This window comes from Rissa tridactyla, chromosome 2 (assembly GCF_028500815.1).
Source record: "Rissa tridactyla isolate bRisTri1 chromosome 2, bRisTri1.patW.cur.20221130, whole genome shotgun sequence".
NCBI classification, from domain to species: Eukaryota; Metazoa; Chordata; class Aves; order Charadriiformes; family Laridae; genus Rissa; species Rissa tridactyla.
Genome location: NC_071467.1, coordinates 103,866,691 through 103,883,925, shown reverse-complemented (window position 1 = coordinate 103,883,925; position 17,235 = coordinate 103,866,691). Strand labels below are relative to the sequence as shown.

The following is a 17,235-nucleotide window of genomic DNA, read 5'->3' as shown; positions in this document are numbered from 1 at the left end:
AGTCCATCCCCCCACCATCACTGTCAACTATTGACATTTCTGCTTTATACATTTGTATTTCTATTGCCACCTCTCTCCAACTGCAGCCTTGGCAGTCACACAGCACTTACCAAATACTTACAGCACAACTCCAGTTGAGTGTTGAGGAACTGCATCTAACAGCACAGGGCCAGAAAGACTGCAAAATTACTTTTGTGTTCACACACAGGTTACATATTCTTAACTGAACAGATGACTACCACTTGAAGCAGTAAAATCAAAGTGAATGCATGCTCTTTGACTCCTTGACTACACTTAACACCAGAACTTCACACCAACTATAGAAATATTATTGGAAAAGCCCCACGGGACTTCAAACTGCTGACAGCATCTCTAAGAGATATCTGTAAATTTTACACACAAACATCAAGGCAATAGTCTAATTAAAGCCAGTTACAGTTAAAGTCAGTTACAGCTGGAAACATAACACATACTACAGCCAGCTTCCTTCTACCGCATAGCACATCTTAGATAAGTAAGAACTATGCAGGGTATAAAAGATGTCCTGAAATAGTTAAAACATAGTAGCTTTAAGAACACATCCAAGTTTAAAAACGGTGAACCATACCTGTAGTTTTAATATGAATACCCATGATTTTCACTGTTACGCTAAAGAAGGTGTTTCATTTTTTACAATTTCCCCTCCTCTAGCATTTCATGAGTATACTGCCATCAGCACCTGCTTGTATAAGAATCACAGGGTAAAAGCAATAAGTGACACAGGTTCACAAAAAAAGCTGGCAAGGGAAGAACGAGGCATGGTACAGCTCCTAAGGAAGCCTACTTGCAGATTTCAAAGGAAGCATTTTTACAAAGCTTACGTTATCCCAGGATACGTTTTTTAAAACCACTAACTGTGGCTTTCTAGCACATGCTCTTCAAGATAAGTTCATTGGTTCAGGAACATCCATCTGACTGCAGGATCAAAACTCCAAATCCATTGCCCATACATATATATGCATATATATGATGATCACTGCCAACCTAATAAGCATTTATCCAAAAAGTTGAAGTGGCAGTACGGTGACTGTATATCCTAATCGACAGAACTGCAGCTTTAGATTAATTATTGTTTTCTCAAATGACACTTTAACATTCACATCAGTTACAAAAGAATGATAGTCACAGCTGAACTGCTGCAAAGCCAGCTGACAACAGTCTTGGACTAATCCTGTCTGTGATCCCTTTTTGTTCTTTTCAGATGTATAACTTCTCAAATCCTCCTCCTCTCCTCCAGGAAAAGGCACATAATTTCGCCTTACCTCAGACCGATTTACCACTGCATTCCTCCTATCCCCGGCTAAGTTAACCTGTGATTATCTGAACAGATTTGGTTTGCCTTCTGCACCTGCAGGCCCATATCTAGAGAAACAGCTGCTGAGGAACACCAAAACAGCATGGACACCAAAAAGAGAGAAAGATGACTGAGAAAAAGACAGTTGACACGCATACAGCTGGCAGCTGCGTGTGTTTTGTTTCTTCCTGTGCGTAAGAAGCCTGGGAGGATCCTGTGACCTCTCCCCCTCTGCCTTGGAAAGCGGCATCTATTAACAGAAAACATTACACCTTCTCCAAACATTTCATCCCCTTCTTCATTAGAACAAGACACTTAAGCAATCATGGTCCCTTTGTCTGTCACTTCCAAACAATTAATAAAATGGGAAGAGGCTTACAGCAGGATGCAGAATCCTCAAGCCTAACAGCTTCCTCCCCTCCTTTCCCTTTTTAGATACTGTGACAAATTTTTACCTTGACACTCTCTTCTGCATATGTTTTCCTTTGGGACTTGCTGTTAAGCCAAATGAACACACTTATGGAGGAAAATTTAATAACTCTTAACACCCTTAACAGCAATTATGAACAAGACCGTCACAAGTTTTGCAGCAGCTTTCAAACCAAGGAGCAGCAGTCCCACATTTGGCAACAGCCACGTGACATCGCATGCTGTGGGGACACCTAAGAGCATCACGTGAGCCCAGAATAACCCAACACACACTCTGAAAGCAGAGCCCAACAGTTGAGAAGGCTTCTCGGCATATAAAAGGGAAGTAGTATAAATAACTGTAAAGTTACTTGGAAAGTTAATTAAGTTCCCTTCTTGTTTAGCGATGCCTTCCTCAGCTAGAGCTGCTCACCCACCCTCCCCTCCTGCGAATCGGGATTCACACAGTTCACTCCACTAAGCTTGGATAGAGACCTTTTGCCTTACACACCAGCCAAACGCTGCAAAGTTTTAGATGGAATTTTTAAACGAGGAAGCACTACAATGCAAACAAATGGGCATTATTCGGTTCTACTCTAAATGTCCAAATCACTGCCTTATTCTATAGTTTTTCTCAAAACATTTGTAGAAAAGCAGTTTATTTTATTTTTTTAAAGATTATTAGTGAAATAGTGGCCTGGCAATACCCCAGCCTTTCCTTAAAAAAGGACATACCATAAAAAAATGGATGCGTTTGTAAGAAGTAATCTACATGGTACACCACCACGTCACACACAGAAACATACAAAGTGAAAAAGCCCATCTGGACCTAGATGGTTCTGATGAATGATATCTTGTATGAATTATCCAGCATCAGCCCAGTTACCCTAAATCGAAATAATTTCAGTCCCACCAGACGGCTGAAGAAAAATTCCCTTCCCATTGCACTGGAAAGAGCACAAAACCTTTGTTCTTTGTTTCAAAAATAGATTTTTATATTGGGGTTTTTTTTCCTTCTTTTTCAATAGGACCAGTGTTTCAGAAAACATCAGAAAAGATAGCGTGCTCTCACAAACGTTCTATGTACTCCACTCTAGCTAATTCCTTTTCATCAACAGGCTAGTCTGAGGCAAAAAGTAGTTTCCACTGACTGAAAACAATGTTTCATCCTTCTGGACAAGCAGCACTTCATCAGAAGTAGAGATACAGACTCTGAAGGAAAATACACAGTTGTTGAGCACTGTTGTAACACGCTACAAAATATGGTGAGAAATTCTCACCCAGGTTTCAAAGCACACATTACATATGGTGGCACTTCCTCGTCCACATCAAAACAGGGGGAACCCTTCCATCTTCCAAAGCCTTTTTAAGACCAGTCTCTCCTGTTAGTGACAGTATCCATCCTTCCCCTACAGTCCAAGGGGGAGATTTCCAAATCCGTAGGTCTAGGTTCAAAAAAGCAAAACCTAGCCAAAATGTACAATTAAGATCTTTGAATTGCAACCTGTAATGCAATACTACCTGCTTTCCCGGAAGTCATTTTATGCTCCCCTATATATTTTAAAAGGCAACTGCTGCAAATTCAACTATCCACGTGTGCTAGAAGACCTTAGGTTAAGCTTTAATTAACATTTTTAACTACACAAAACAGATATTAATAAGAATATTTTATAGGTGACAACTTGCATTGAATTGTCTATTATCATTCTCAAAAAGAGATCCCAAAATGCAAGGCTGGCTCTTTACTGAACCTTCAGGCTAGAAAGGCCCAACTGGAAAGATTTTTTATATACTTTTGGTAATATTTAAGAATTTTTAATACCATCACCCCATATTCATTTTTATTAAGTTCAAATATTGGGTTATGAAATAAGCTAAGGGGAGTCTTCCACTGCGTAAGGCTGATTTTGAAAATCCAAACGGCTGGAATCCCTACTAGGATCATCCCTTAATTTAACACCAAACACGCAGTCATCAGTCCAGACAGGGACGCAAGTTGTACTAGTAGGATTTCTCAAAGGAAAAAACCTCTTAGGTCAAGATAGAAACTTGTAAAACAATTCAAAGCAAAATTCTTGTCTCTCACTTTCTTCCTCAAACTTTTCCAGTCCCTTCCAGTTCAAAGGGCTAAGTGTTGTGCAGCACAAAAAGTAAAGGTCTCATTCCAGTCCACAGTCAGAATTTTTGTCCATACATTTTCTCTTCAGAAGGCTATTTGTTTTACAATTAGGGAGAACCAAATGGCAGTTTCAGAGAAGAAATAACATGCTCGTTTGCCTTTAAAAAAGACAGGGATCTTCTAAACAACTCTAGTATTGAAGTAAAGCTCCAAAGTACAGTAAAGAAACTACACAGCAATAAAAATCCATTACAGTTTAGGTAAAAGCAAAATTGATAGCCAGCACAGACATCTACAAACATACACATTTTTAAACGAGAGCTACAACCAACCAGCTTGTCGTTCTACAACAAGATGCATAAAATAGTCCCATGAGCTATCTCCCTCTGTCTGCTGGCCCATGGGATTCTCCACATACTCACAAACAATGGCAAAGCCCTTGAGCTCAAGTGAGATGAGCAACTTACAGTAAGAACTCTGACAGCAGAAAATCCCCTGTTTTAGGAGAAACCTTGTAAGGATAAAAGTAACATGTACTAAAAACTATCATTCAAAATGACATATGGGACATACACAACCTCAATAATGTTCTTTCCCAGTATCAACATGTCATTTATCTCCCTAATGACTCTACTGCATTTACACAACCACTTTGATCTGACCTAAATGCAGGCTACTGCTGAAAGGATAAATCACCCTCCCTTTCCCTACACTACACTCCTGTTGCAGCAACTGAGCAAAATGAAGGAATTGATCAGTATGGACAGTTTCACAGGTTGGGTAGGAAGGATGGAGGGCGGGGGGGAAGAGACCAAGCCATCTTTAGCTACGTGATTTCCAACACCCAACTCAATGCAAGCTGGAGGGACTCACAAGTGTGAGCATCCATTCCAGCCAACTCTCATATTAGCCTGAAGCAATCACAAAACCATGGTCTAAGGACGCTGCACCAAGAACTACTACAAACACAAGGCTGCTACAACCACACCACTGGGAACTTCTGAGGCTGATGCCTGTTTCCAATCAAACCTGACTGAGCAGCTTGATTCTCTTAGATAAGGAAGTACCTACAAGTTTTGTGAAAACAGATGGCCGCATAAAGAAAACAGACTTTGTACTCTACCACTCAGCGCTATTAGCTATAGTGTGAGCTTCCAACTTGTGAGGTGCCGGAGAACTAGGAAGAGGATAAAAAGCCGGCAATGAAGGACAGAAACCCCTGATTTAGAACTTGGATCTTTTTCAATATCAAACTCAACCAAACTTAAGACAGACACATTAAAAAGCAGATTTTCTTAATATCACAATATATGATAGGAAGGGGTGGGGGAGGGATACACATGAAACAGGTCAGAAAGATACGTTCCAAAACTTACTATAAAAAAAAAATAATGGAATGAATCCAAGGGTAAAAAGAAATTAGGTGAGAGATGTAGTAAACTGGGATTGTTAAGTGCTATTCAACAATCCTCAGTGTTTGCCAACGAGGTTTTTTTGTAGACTCCAATAAGCTCATTAAATATTTGACAGGATATTATGAAAACACTTGTGTCTAACTAAAACAGCAAGTTGTTTTTCCTGTAGTTCATTACAAGTGTCATTACTTCAAAATAAACTGTAATCCATCAGCATTTTATTTCCCTTGAAGATTGGAAGATGAAAGGTATTGGGGTCCAAGGTTAAGTATCCTCATCTTGGGTGGTAAACTAGGCCCTGAGGCTCTGTGGCATTTGATAACAAAAGGAAGATTTTATTTTTTTTTAAATTTATAATCAAGTTTTTTCACACAAAAAAATGCCAAGTAACAACACATAAAAATCTAAAGTTTTAGAGAACAAATTCCCACCTTTTCCCCCACTACCTTCTCCAAAAAGAACAAATACAAGTTTTGCTTCACTAGAATACAGATAGGTTTAAACAAGATTTTTATTCCAGCACACATATACTTTATGTTCTGTACAAGAACACAAGTTTTAGCTATTAAAGCTATGTAGTAAGACACAAAGATACCCAGTTTAAATGTACAGGTAATAAATATTTTGGAAGACTCTACTCATGTGAGCCAAACAAAAGACTTTCAGTAGTCTATCCCACCAGTAGGGCCTGAAAGCAGACAATCATTTCATATTAGAAACACTTATGTAAATATTCACATAAAACAAAATACTGACCCAACCCAGAATCCTGACATACCTGTAGTAGCTTCAGAGCTATTAACCTTGATGGGTAACTGGCAGTAATAATACACAGAGCAGTGCAGCAGTTTTTGACATTTTATTTGTTGCTCCTGCCACCCATAGAAATTATGCTTCATTAACATCAAAGACCCTTCATTAACTGCTTACTGTCATACCTGCTATTTACAGTCCTAACAGGTCAAACACCTTCCTCTCTTGAGTCCTAGTTTGACATTTGATGCCAGCCTACCTCTGCTAGTATAAGCAAAAGCCACCTCCTGCCTGCCTCAGGCTGTCACCCCCACCCAATACTATTCTCTCCCCTGTGGGCAGCTTACGCCACCATCAATGCCAAAAAGCAGTTAATCAAACTACAAGAAAATGAAGTGCTATAAGCATGGAAAATTACTTCCATACACCAAAGGATTTAATTTCATGCCTGATATAAAAGAAAAAGAAAGAAATGTATCTTCTTGAGATGGAGAGACTTGTGCTAAAAGGTGTCATTTTCAGACATAATGACCAAATTGACATAGAAGAAACCTAGACAGTCACATTATTTATCCTCAAATAAAAAGGTTTAATCAAATAATGTTCTCAGGTTTTAATGAAAAGGAAAAATATTTGGAATAGAAACAGTATTTCTACAGTGCTTAATTAAATGCCTGACAAATATTTGCATATATCTTTGGGTTTATAGAGAATTCAGGGCTAAACTGACCAAACGCACTTCTTTTGAAGGCAGCAAATGGCACCTACCACCCTGGATAATTTGGATTAAAAAAAAAAAAAGTATATCTTCTGGAGATGTTGAATAAATTTCAGCTATGTTACCTACCTTAATCACACCTGTATTTAATACTGCACAATTTAACATACATTTAAATATTGCTGATAGGTAGTGAAATGTTATTATTTCCATTCCACAAAACGGGAAGCCACATGCAAGAGATTAGATGCTCACCAAAAAAAATACACAAACAACCACTTTTAAGTGACCAAAGAAATGCAGTCACCTCTCCAACTGCTGCCCAGCTGTACTACCCTTAGGTCATGCATCTTCTACTTCTCCACTTGAAATTTTCTTTTACATTCACCCAGTAAATACCATTACAGCACATAAGAGAGAACGCACGCTGAAAAGTCAGAATTACAGAAGCGTAATATCTAGCAATGGTCAATATTAAGAAACAACTTTTAGCAGTATAAGATACATATGTTTTAGAAGCCAAGAACAACAGTAATAAAGAACAGTATTTTCTAATTGTCTCAAAGCAAGGACTTGCTAATTATAATCAAATGAATCAAGATCAGACAGATCCAATAAAAGCATTGTATAAAAATTGGTGCATTCAAGTCCTAACATTTACATTGAGCAAAGCTAAACCTAAAAACGCTGCTACATCAGACCCATCATATTTAAAATTGTTTACATTCACCATCTAAAGTCTTTGGTTTTAATGCTTAGTTAGCATAATGAAAAGACAAGAAGATAACTTATCTTCCCTTCCACTTGGCACTATCAAATGAATTTCATCATGCACGCAGTGTTTTAAAATTTCAGTCTGTATTTTTAAGATGGTAAAACCATCTGACCTAGCATTTATGGTACCTTTGTTCTAATTCAGATATTAAAAGATTGGCCGTGTTGCACCAGATGCAACAGCAGAACGCTGATGTGGCATGAAAGGAAAGCCACAGTCTTATCTCAGAAAGATTAATACTCTCTGTAGCAACAAAAACACATCTTATATCTCCTCCGTAGCATCTTACATTACTGACTGATAAAAAAAGAAACAGACTGGTTTTTTTCTAACCCTTTGAGAACACTCCCATACACAGATGTTTTGCATATACTGGTGATTTTCAATCAAGAAAGTTTAGGCCTGGCTGCACCCACCCAAAAATCAAGCGAACTGCAATAAAAGAAAATAACTTGCTGTCATAAAACAGAGGAAGTAGAGCATTTCAATCGTTTCCTGTTGAGAAAAGAAAAATCTTCTTGAAGTACAGGGGAGCAAACTATTAGCCCAATTTAACCTAGAAAACTGGGAGGCCCTATCTATTAGCCATTTAAGAATTTAAAAGTCGACCAACATCCTGTCTTATCAAGACAAAGCCATTGTTAAACTATGGAAAATCTCTCTCATTTAATCCTTTGCTCTTCTGAAAGTTAAAATTACATCACCTCATTTATATTTGTGAAGACTTATACATTAAAAAGCCTACAGTATTAAAAGCATTTATGGTGCCAATATTATATGTATGGCATCTAGTAATTTAAAAATGCCTTGCCGCGGCTCTGATTCCCATTAGAATTCCTCCTAGCAGGCAGGAAACGATCCCTTCACTACCTGAGTTTTGCACCAACCTAACAGCGAACCGCCAAACTTTTAAAAAAAAATAATAAAATAAAAAAAACGTCCAAGTAGTTATGCCATTTTTCAGAGAGCCCCGAGACTCGCGAAGGGGATGCTCAGCTCTTCGCGGCGGAGCTCACAGCACGGGACGCGGCTCTGAAACAAGGGAGCCGAGCACGGTCTCTTGCACCTCCCCGGCTCCCTGCTCCCTCCTCATCCTCCTCCTCCTCCCGGCACGGCTGCTCCCCGCGTAGAGCTCCGGAGGAAGGGCCGTTCCCTGCCGGCGGCAACGTGGCTGCGAGACACACGCCGGAGCCAGGCACGGCTGCACCACCCACACCGACCGCCGCGGAGGGGAAGCGGGGCTCAGGGACGGAAGAAGGCCCCTGTTACACGCCGCCTCGCCAGCGCCTGCCATAGCTGGGAGCTGAGGAGAAAGCGGTGCGGCCTTCCCCCCGTCCCTGCGCCGGCAGCGAGAGGATGGCGCGCGCCGGTCGCACCGGCGGCAGGGCCCCAGTGGGTACCCGCTCCCCGCCGCGCACCGGGGCCGGGCCGGGCGCACGTCGGACGCCCCGCAGAGCGGGCAGGGCGCAGGGCCCGGCCCAGGCGCTGCGGAAAAAGCGCGAAAACCGCGTCCCAGGGCGGGCTCCCCGGGCCTCTCGCCGCCCCCCGCCCCGCACTCACCCGGGCGCGATGACCTGTCCGGGCCGCGCACACAGCTCCCGCACCACGCCGGGCCGCTCCGCTTTCAGCTTGCGCTCGGGGCCGGCCCGCTGCGGCCGGGTGCTGGCGCCGCTGGCGGCGGGCGGCGGGGCGGAGGGGCCAGCGGTGGGGCGCGGGACCGGCGGCAGCGGGGCGCACAGCGCCAGCACCGACCCGATCTGCACCGCCGTCCCCACCGACACCTTCCACTCCAGCAGCCGCAGCGGCCGCGGGCCCGGCGCCCGGATCTCCGTGATCAACCCCGCCGGGCCCTCCGCGCCGGGACCGCCGCCCCTCTCCGCCGGCCCCTCCATCGTCCCGGCCGGGGGGAGGCGGTCGCTATGGCAACGCCGCCGGCCCGGCAGTGGGGCCGGAGCCGGCGGGGGGGGGGGGGGGGGGGGGGGGGGAAGGGGGGGGGGGTAATCGGGGGCTCCCCAGCAGTCACCGGCGGCACCGACAGCCAGCGAGGTCACGGCCTCTCTGCGCATGCGCCGGACCCCGGGCGTCCGGCCGTGCTTAAAGGCACAGGCGCACCTAGCTCGAACCGCGGGGGCGGGGCCCGGGCGCGGACGGTGGCGGCAGGCGGGGAGCGGGGCGGACTACAAGCCCCAGCATGCCCCGCGCGTCCCGCCCCCGACAGGCCGCGCAGGGGCGGGAACGCGCGGGGTATGCTGGGGCTTGTAGTCCATCCCGCTCCGGCCGGGAAGCGGGAAACTTCACCCGGGACTGCAATACGACCTCAGCATCTCTGGTGCTTGTGTAGCAAGGACACCTAATCTTCGTTCTCCGTTGGCACTCCCAGGCTTAACGTGTCTGGACCTAGGAGCTCCAGAGCTGGAGCCAGGATTTTGGCAGGGAGAAGCCTGACAGCATGCCATCCGCGCGCAGTCTCTATATAACAGCAGGTTCTCCCAAGGTTTTTCCTCCCAACATGTCAGTAGTGATACCCTCAAACAAGAACAGTGTGGGACAGTGGGGAATTTGGCCTGCAAGACGTTGCTGTGAACTTCATGACAAGATTGGGTTGTGGGGCGGCTACCATCACCAGCAACTAGCAAAAGGGAAACTCTTGAATGAAAGTTGCCATGCACCTTTTATCAGCTCCCTGTACACAGGCATAATCATAGAATCTTATCATGGTTTGGGTTGGATGGGACCTTAAAGATCATCTAGTTCCAACCCCCCTGCCCTGGGCAGGGACACCTCCCACTAGACCAGGCTGCTCAAAGCCCTGTCCAACAAGGTCTTGATCACTTCCAGGGATGGGGCATCCACAGCCTCCCTGGGCAACCTGTTCCAGTGCCTCACCACCCTCACCGCAAGGAATTTCTTCCCAATAGCCAATCTAAATCTACCCTCCTTCAGTTTGAAACCGTTACCCGTCATCCTATCACTACATTCCCTGATGAAGAGTCCCTCCCCATCCTTCCTGTAGGCCCCCGTTAGGTACTGGAAGGCTGCTCTAAGGTCTCCCCGGAGCCTTCTCTTCTCCAGGCTGAACAGCCCCAACTCTCTCAGCCTGTCCTCGTAGCAGAGGTGCTCCAGCCTTCGGATCATCTTCGTGGCCCTCCTCTGGACTCAGTCCAACAGGTCCACGTCCTTCCTATGTTTGGGGCCCCTGAGCTGGATGTAGCATGATCACACATAGACTTATTAATATTCTTATATTTTTATTATTTTACTATTAATATTTCATTACAGTAGTTTAGTTTCTTTTCATTCATGAGTCCATGCACATGCATGATCGCATGTGTTTTCTAGATCCCTTTCTTGTACAATGAACTGAAGGGAGTTGCTTTTTGGGAAGCCTCAAGGTTACATAGTAAAGGAGGCTGTTGGCTGTATAGTCCTCCACTCATTTACTAGAGAAGTTGGAAGGTTTGTTATGAATAACGTACATAAGGAACTGCAAGAGGAATAGTTCATTTTCACGGCGAAGGTGTTTGGACACTGCTCAGCAGAATGGTGTTTGTTCATTCTCTTTCTGCTCCAGAGTTCTTGTCCAACACCAGTGTCTTCAGCCACAGTTTTTAGAGGGTGTTTGTGTACATACTCTGTCCTGGGCTGTGTGAGGAGGGGGTAATACTGCCTTGCCCATATTGGAGGGATTTGCTTATAAGAAATTTTGTTATTATAATGTCCTGGTTTGAGGTAAAACAGAACCAATTTTATTTTCAGTCATTTTGCTTTTCAGTTAAGTCTCATCTAAACTAACTGCACTCTCTGAAATTAATGGCATATTTTTCATACAGTGTCCACTTTCAGAGTGTTAAGGCTTGATGTTTATAGTGAATACCAAGGGATGGTACGCAGAGAGTCTCCTGCTTACACTTATTGCTATAACAACCAAGGTCAGCTAACTTTGTTCTTTGCCCCTCTTGGAGGGTTGGAAGCAGAAAAGTGTAGCAGGGTCTCACCTGCAGGGACCAACAGAGTATTCCATCCCAGCTGTATCACGCTCAGTATAAAAGCTGAGGGATCAAAGGGCTCAGCCTCTTTCTTCAATGGCCGACGTCCAAGGAGGACTCTGTCTGTTCGTCTACCTTTAATCCCAATCCATGCGTTCCTGAATCCAGATCTGGAATCCAGTTCCCATCTGTAGCTGAGTCAAGCCTGTGACTTTCCCAGTGCCTGCTGGTGATGTGATTGTCACCCTGGGAGCTTGATGCTGGTTTTGTATATATTGTATATATTTCATTATTTTCTTATTAATAGTCTTATCTTTTTATTATTTTATTATTAATATTTCATTAAAGTAATTTAGTTTCTTTTCATTCATAAGTCTCTCTCTCATTTGCTCTCCTCTCCTCTGAAGGGAGATGCTCTCCCTACTCTGAAGGGGAGAGAGGTAAAAGAGAGCATCTGCTGTTCATTTTAGTCGCCAGCCCAGCCCAAACCACGACAATTAACAGAGTTTGAACAGTGGGAAATAAGTAGAGAATAAGGCCACACACTGAACACTGCATTTAAAACTGAATACTGAACATAAGGTAGGTGAGCCCCAGTTGTTCTTCGTATTTTGACTACCAGCCTTAATTCTTATGTTCCCTAGTGTGTATTATTCTTAATAATATTCTTTTAATGTTGTCATGTGCATGCAGTAAAGTTACATCATAAAAGGTGAGTCGTTTCCTTTTTGCATACTATTCCTTCCTTTACAAGGCTGCACAGTTCTCACTGGGGAGACTGGTAGTATCTCTCTATGTTGCTCTCTGCTTTTTCTTAATCTGAAATAAAAATAATCAGCACTGAAGAAACATGTCCATGTTCTTTTGCACATGAAAACTGAAGTTAACACCACCAGTGACCACCAAGGAGGTGTCACGGTTTAGCCCAAACCAGCATCTAGAACCGTGCAGCCATTCACTCACCTCCCCCCAACCCCAGTAGGGTAGGGAGAAGAGGAAGGAGAAAAAACCCCATGAGTTGAGATAAAGACAGTTTAATAGAAATGTAATGGAAGACAAAATAATAATAATAATAATAATAATAATAATAAAAAATAGTAATAATGGTAAATCTCTTACAAAATAAAGTAATGCAACACAAGTTGCTTTCATCACCTGCTGTGATCATCATGTGATCATCACGTGTGATCATCACTCCCAGCCTCTCTCAAGCAGCGATCAGGGATTCCTGTCCCCTGGCCAACCGCCATATATATACACTGAGCATGATGTCTGTGGTATGGAATATCCTTTGGCCAGCTTGTCCTGTCTATGCTCCTTCTTAGCTTCTATGGGAAGCTGAAAAAATCCTTGACTTAATAAACTAAAACAATATGTGCTATCAACATTATTCTTGTATTAAATTCAAAACACAACAGCAGCTACTAGGAAGAAAATTGACTCTATCCCAGGACATGAGGCCACCGTGGAGCTCCACCAGGAAGTGCTGACTTGCAGAACTTCTCCTCAACTCTCATCTGACCAGTGTTTTTAGCTCGCACCCAGGCTTTTTTGTTTTTGAGGGTGGATTGACGATGTTCTGCTCAGGTGCAGCAGGCTGAGGCCTGTCTCAAGAGCGTAAAGAAAAAAAGGTAGCCTCAAAGAGCAGGAAAATTCATCAGGAATGAATTTTTATATAGATAAAACTTTTACAGACTTGCAAGTCTAGCAAAACCCTGTTCCATCAAGAGTGGTAGTCATGATAGTCAAGGAAAGTCTTCTGGAGATCATCTAGTCCCAACTCCCCAGCTCAAAGCAGGGCAACTAGCAGGTTGCTCAGGGCTGTGTTCAGTTGGGTTTTGAATATCTCCAAGGATGGAGACTCTACAGCCTCTCCTCTCTGAGCCACTTGTGCCAGTATTCAACCAACCTTACAGTGAAAAAAGCTTTTTCTTGTGTTTAGGTAGAATTTCCTGCATTTCAATTTGTGCCCGTTGCCTCTTGTGCCTTCACAGGGCACCACTGACTCTGTCTTCTTTATCAACAATCACCCACCCCCATCAGATGTTCATACACTTTGGTAAAATCCCTCTGGAGCCTTCTTTTCTCCAGGCTGAACAGTTCCAGCTCTCTCAGCCTCTTTTTGTGTGACAGATGCTCCAAGCCCTTTAATAACGTTTGTGTCTCTTTGTGCGCTTGCTCCAGTATGTCTGTGCCTCTCTTGTACTGGACCCAGCACACCCCAAAGTAGTGTCACTGGTGATGAGTACATGGGAAGGAGCACTTCCCTCAAACCTATTGGCAGTGCTCTTCCTAATGCATGATGGGATGCTGTTGTCTTCTTCACTGCAAGGGTTACATTTGTTTGTTCGTGGTGAGCTTGGTGTCCACCAGGGTCCCAAGGGCCTTTACTGCAGAGCTCCTTTTCAAACATCTGGCCCCCAGCCTGTCCTGATGCCTGGGGTTGCTGCTCCCCAGGGGTAGGACTTGGTATTTTCTGTTCTTGAACTTCATGAGGTCCCTTTCTCCCCTTTTATCCAGGCTGCCAAAGTCCCTCTGGATGGCAACACAACCATTTGGCCTATCATCCACTCCTCCCAGCTTTTTATCACCTGCAAACTTGCTGAGCGTGCACTCTGCCTCATTGTCAAGGTCATTAATGAAGATGATAAACAGTATTGGCACCAGTATTCACCCCTGGGCAAACCACTAGTGAGCAGGTAACTAGTGACAGGACTCTCCTAGCATAACATGAAGCACCAAGGACTGGTGTTACATTCATACTATATCTTCTTTTTTTTCATACAATATCTTCTTTTTTTCATACAATATCTTCTTTTTTTTTTTTTTTTTTACATTTCTGCCATAAGAAATAACCTCTTTAAGGAAACCAGAAAAGACTGCAAATTTTCTCTAGATTCCCTGAGTGTAATCTTGCCCTGTGTTTGAAGATGAGCTCAGTTAAACAAACTGTATTTGTTGGTACTGAATGTCCCCTTATTGTATGTGGAGATCATAGTCTTGGCAGCAGAGCAGAACCATGTCATAAAAATGATGCAGCTTTGTTTGCCCTACAAATATCTCAAACTGATCATTACTGTGTTTTCCTTTGGCCTGCTAATCTCCCTCATCGAAAGATGTACATTTAAGGTCATGCAGCTTTACTGAACACCTGCCATTTTCTTGAAAGCTGGCCCGCCACACAGCTTTTATATATTTCAACATCACACCTGTCCTACCAGACCTCCTTGGGCAGACAAGGATAGACAATATTTGATCCCTCACCGGCAGGTTTGATGCATGTAAGGACTGAGTGACTGAAGTCTGACACTGCACGGCCGCACAGGGCTAGAATTGGCAATGTTGCAGGTAAGGGATGAAATAAGAAGACCTCACCTCATCTTACCAACCCTGATATGTTAACTCTTATCTCTGGAACAAACCGAAGGTGTGCTGCAGCTTCTACAGTACTGCTGATCTCAGAAAGCCTCTGCAGCCCCTCCTTCCGCAGAAACTATTTTGTGATTTTCTCTGCACCTGTAATGAAACGCTCAGCTGGGAGAATAACAACAGAAAACTACATAATTGGTATTATTGTTTCTGGTTACTTTGATTGCAGTAAGACAAAGCTTTACAAAATAATTGCACCGATCAGTCCTAGGTAGGTGCAAGGGAAAATCCCTGAGACGGTGTGTGATGAGAACATTAAGGGAAGAATCTGTAATTCTCTTTAGTAAGTATAATTCTATGGAACACACTGTGTTAAAATGCTTGACTTCATGTCTGGTTACACCAGATGGCTTCCATCAAGAGGCAGATGTTTTCCCCAGTCTTCCCCTCAAAAAGGACATCAGACTTTAACCACGCCTTTGTATTTGAATACGTAGCATGAACAAAAGCATATGCTGTAGATATCAGCTTCATGTAACTGTCGAGTGAAAGCACTGGGGTGGTAGATATAGCTTTGTGGGGAAGCACTTCTTGAAAGTGATAGATTTAAAAAAATACATGCGTTCAGTACGGTTGAATTCTAAGAAGATAAAGGAGATAATCTGCAGTTTATTTACTTAAGGTTGAAACATGCTGTGCTAAAACTTCTCTTAAAATAAAAGACCTGTTACCCTGCTTTGGGTGTTCTAGCTTTAATGAAAATTCAAAATGCGTTATATAATGCCTCTTAAAGGTGACTGGGCTGAGTATTTTTCTATTCAGACTGACGACTTTGATGCTGCAAGCTGTTCACAGCATACTTAATCCACAGTAATTCCTGTTCCATAGCAATTTTCGTGAGGCCAAAGAGCACAAGGTGGCCAGCCTCCCACAATCTACGAGCAGCTTACAGAAATCTGCAAATGGGCAAGAGCCACAGAGCACACGCTATGTACCTCACCGCTCCCAGGAGAGCCGTGGGGTGGTTTGCAGCTCACCAGCCACCCATGGACCCTGCTCCAGCCCAAAGCCCAGGCATGCAGCTGCGGTGCAGGGTGGCTGGGCAAAGTCACTCTGGGCTTTCCCCTGTGGCTGGGGATTTGAATGAACCAGCCGGCCTGGTGCTAGACAGCCCCGTTGCCAATTACATGATGCAATGTTATTATGAGAGCTGTATCTGAACTACTCAGAAGTGAGGCAAAAGTTGTTCAAGAGTCACAGATTGGCCAGTCCCCATGGCAGGGAGTTTATAGCTATTTATATATAATTCCTCAGTGCAAGAAGTCTGCAAGGCGGTATCACATTTAAACATTAGAACAAAATATGGAGATATTCAAAAGGTCTCACAGCTCATCCATGCCCAGACACCTCATTGGGTCCAGTGTGATAACCAGTGGCAGATTTCACCTGGGGAAGTGAAGTAACCTCATCCTGTCTTTTTAGTGTTTCCAGTAGGAAGGGAAGCTTTACCCTGCTCAAAAGCCGATGGGACTTGCCATCAGAAACTAGAGCAGATTTTGCTGTACGTGAGCGCCCCAAGTAAAAGAGGTTTGGGTAGTTTCCATTGTGGCAATCTTTTCCTGTTTCTAGGCTCTTGAATTCTCAGCCAAGGACCTTCTGCCACGGTTTCTGCTGGCTTTTACAGGAGCAACTCAGGGAATGACTTTAACACATGGAATACAATAAAATGCGTATCTGGGGCTTAATCCCACTCACACTGAACTATCTCAAATGTTGTCAGTTGCCTTCAAAAGGAGATGATGCAAAGCCTTAGCACCACAATAACCAATTAGAAGGCAGTTTAAATTGTGTTGTCATCAGCTTTTACATCACCTGGCTCTTTGTGTTTGAAAATGCAATTCTCATGCTCTGTTCAGATTGGATCTTTTTTCTGGCAAATACCTTTGGCAAAACTCTGTGCTCTTCAGTGGAAATAGAGCAGAGACTGATTTAGCTTCTCAATTTTTGTTTTTCTTGGGCAACCCAAAAGAAAAGGATATAAAAAATAAAGCATCTGTGAAAGTTAGTTACATTTTCCCCACTGCTCCTTCTCTACAAGTGGGGTTAGTTTTACACTGATGGATCTGCACAGGTGTATTTTGAGCAGCGCAAACACTGCCAGATGGGTATTTTTCTGTATAACTGGCTCATACCAGCTCATCTGTACAAGAGGTTATCACGTACACACCTACCTGACTGAGGCTACCCATACATACCCCAGCATAGACGCATCCTTCTGGCCCTGCCCTTGAAAGCCCTACAGGTAGCTGACCTGACTCATAAAGTAAACCATTATTTACCTTGTTGAGGCTACTCCCAC

At 43.7% G+C, this 17,235-nt stretch overlaps 1 protein-coding gene across 5 annotated transcripts in view; it reads right to left on the bottom strand.

Moving 5' to 3' along the window:
• Positions 1–9,473, bottom strand: part of CTDP1 (CTD phosphatase subunit 1) — a 113,198-nt gene extending 103,725 nt beyond the window's left edge. For 2 of the 5 annotated variants that reach the window (XM_054189384.1, XM_054189388.1), the window contains exon 1: positions 9,082–9,473. In XM_054189384.1, the coding sequence (XP_054045359.1) occupies positions 9,082–9,413 (332 nt within the window). In that variant the 5' untranslated portion in view covers positions 9,414–9,473. The remainder of the gene's footprint in view (positions 1–9,081) is intronic. The other 3 variants (XM_054189387.1, XM_054189386.1, XM_054189383.1) reach the window with 2 other exon arrangements.
• Between the last annotated feature and the right edge of the window lie 7,762 nt (positions 9,474–17,235).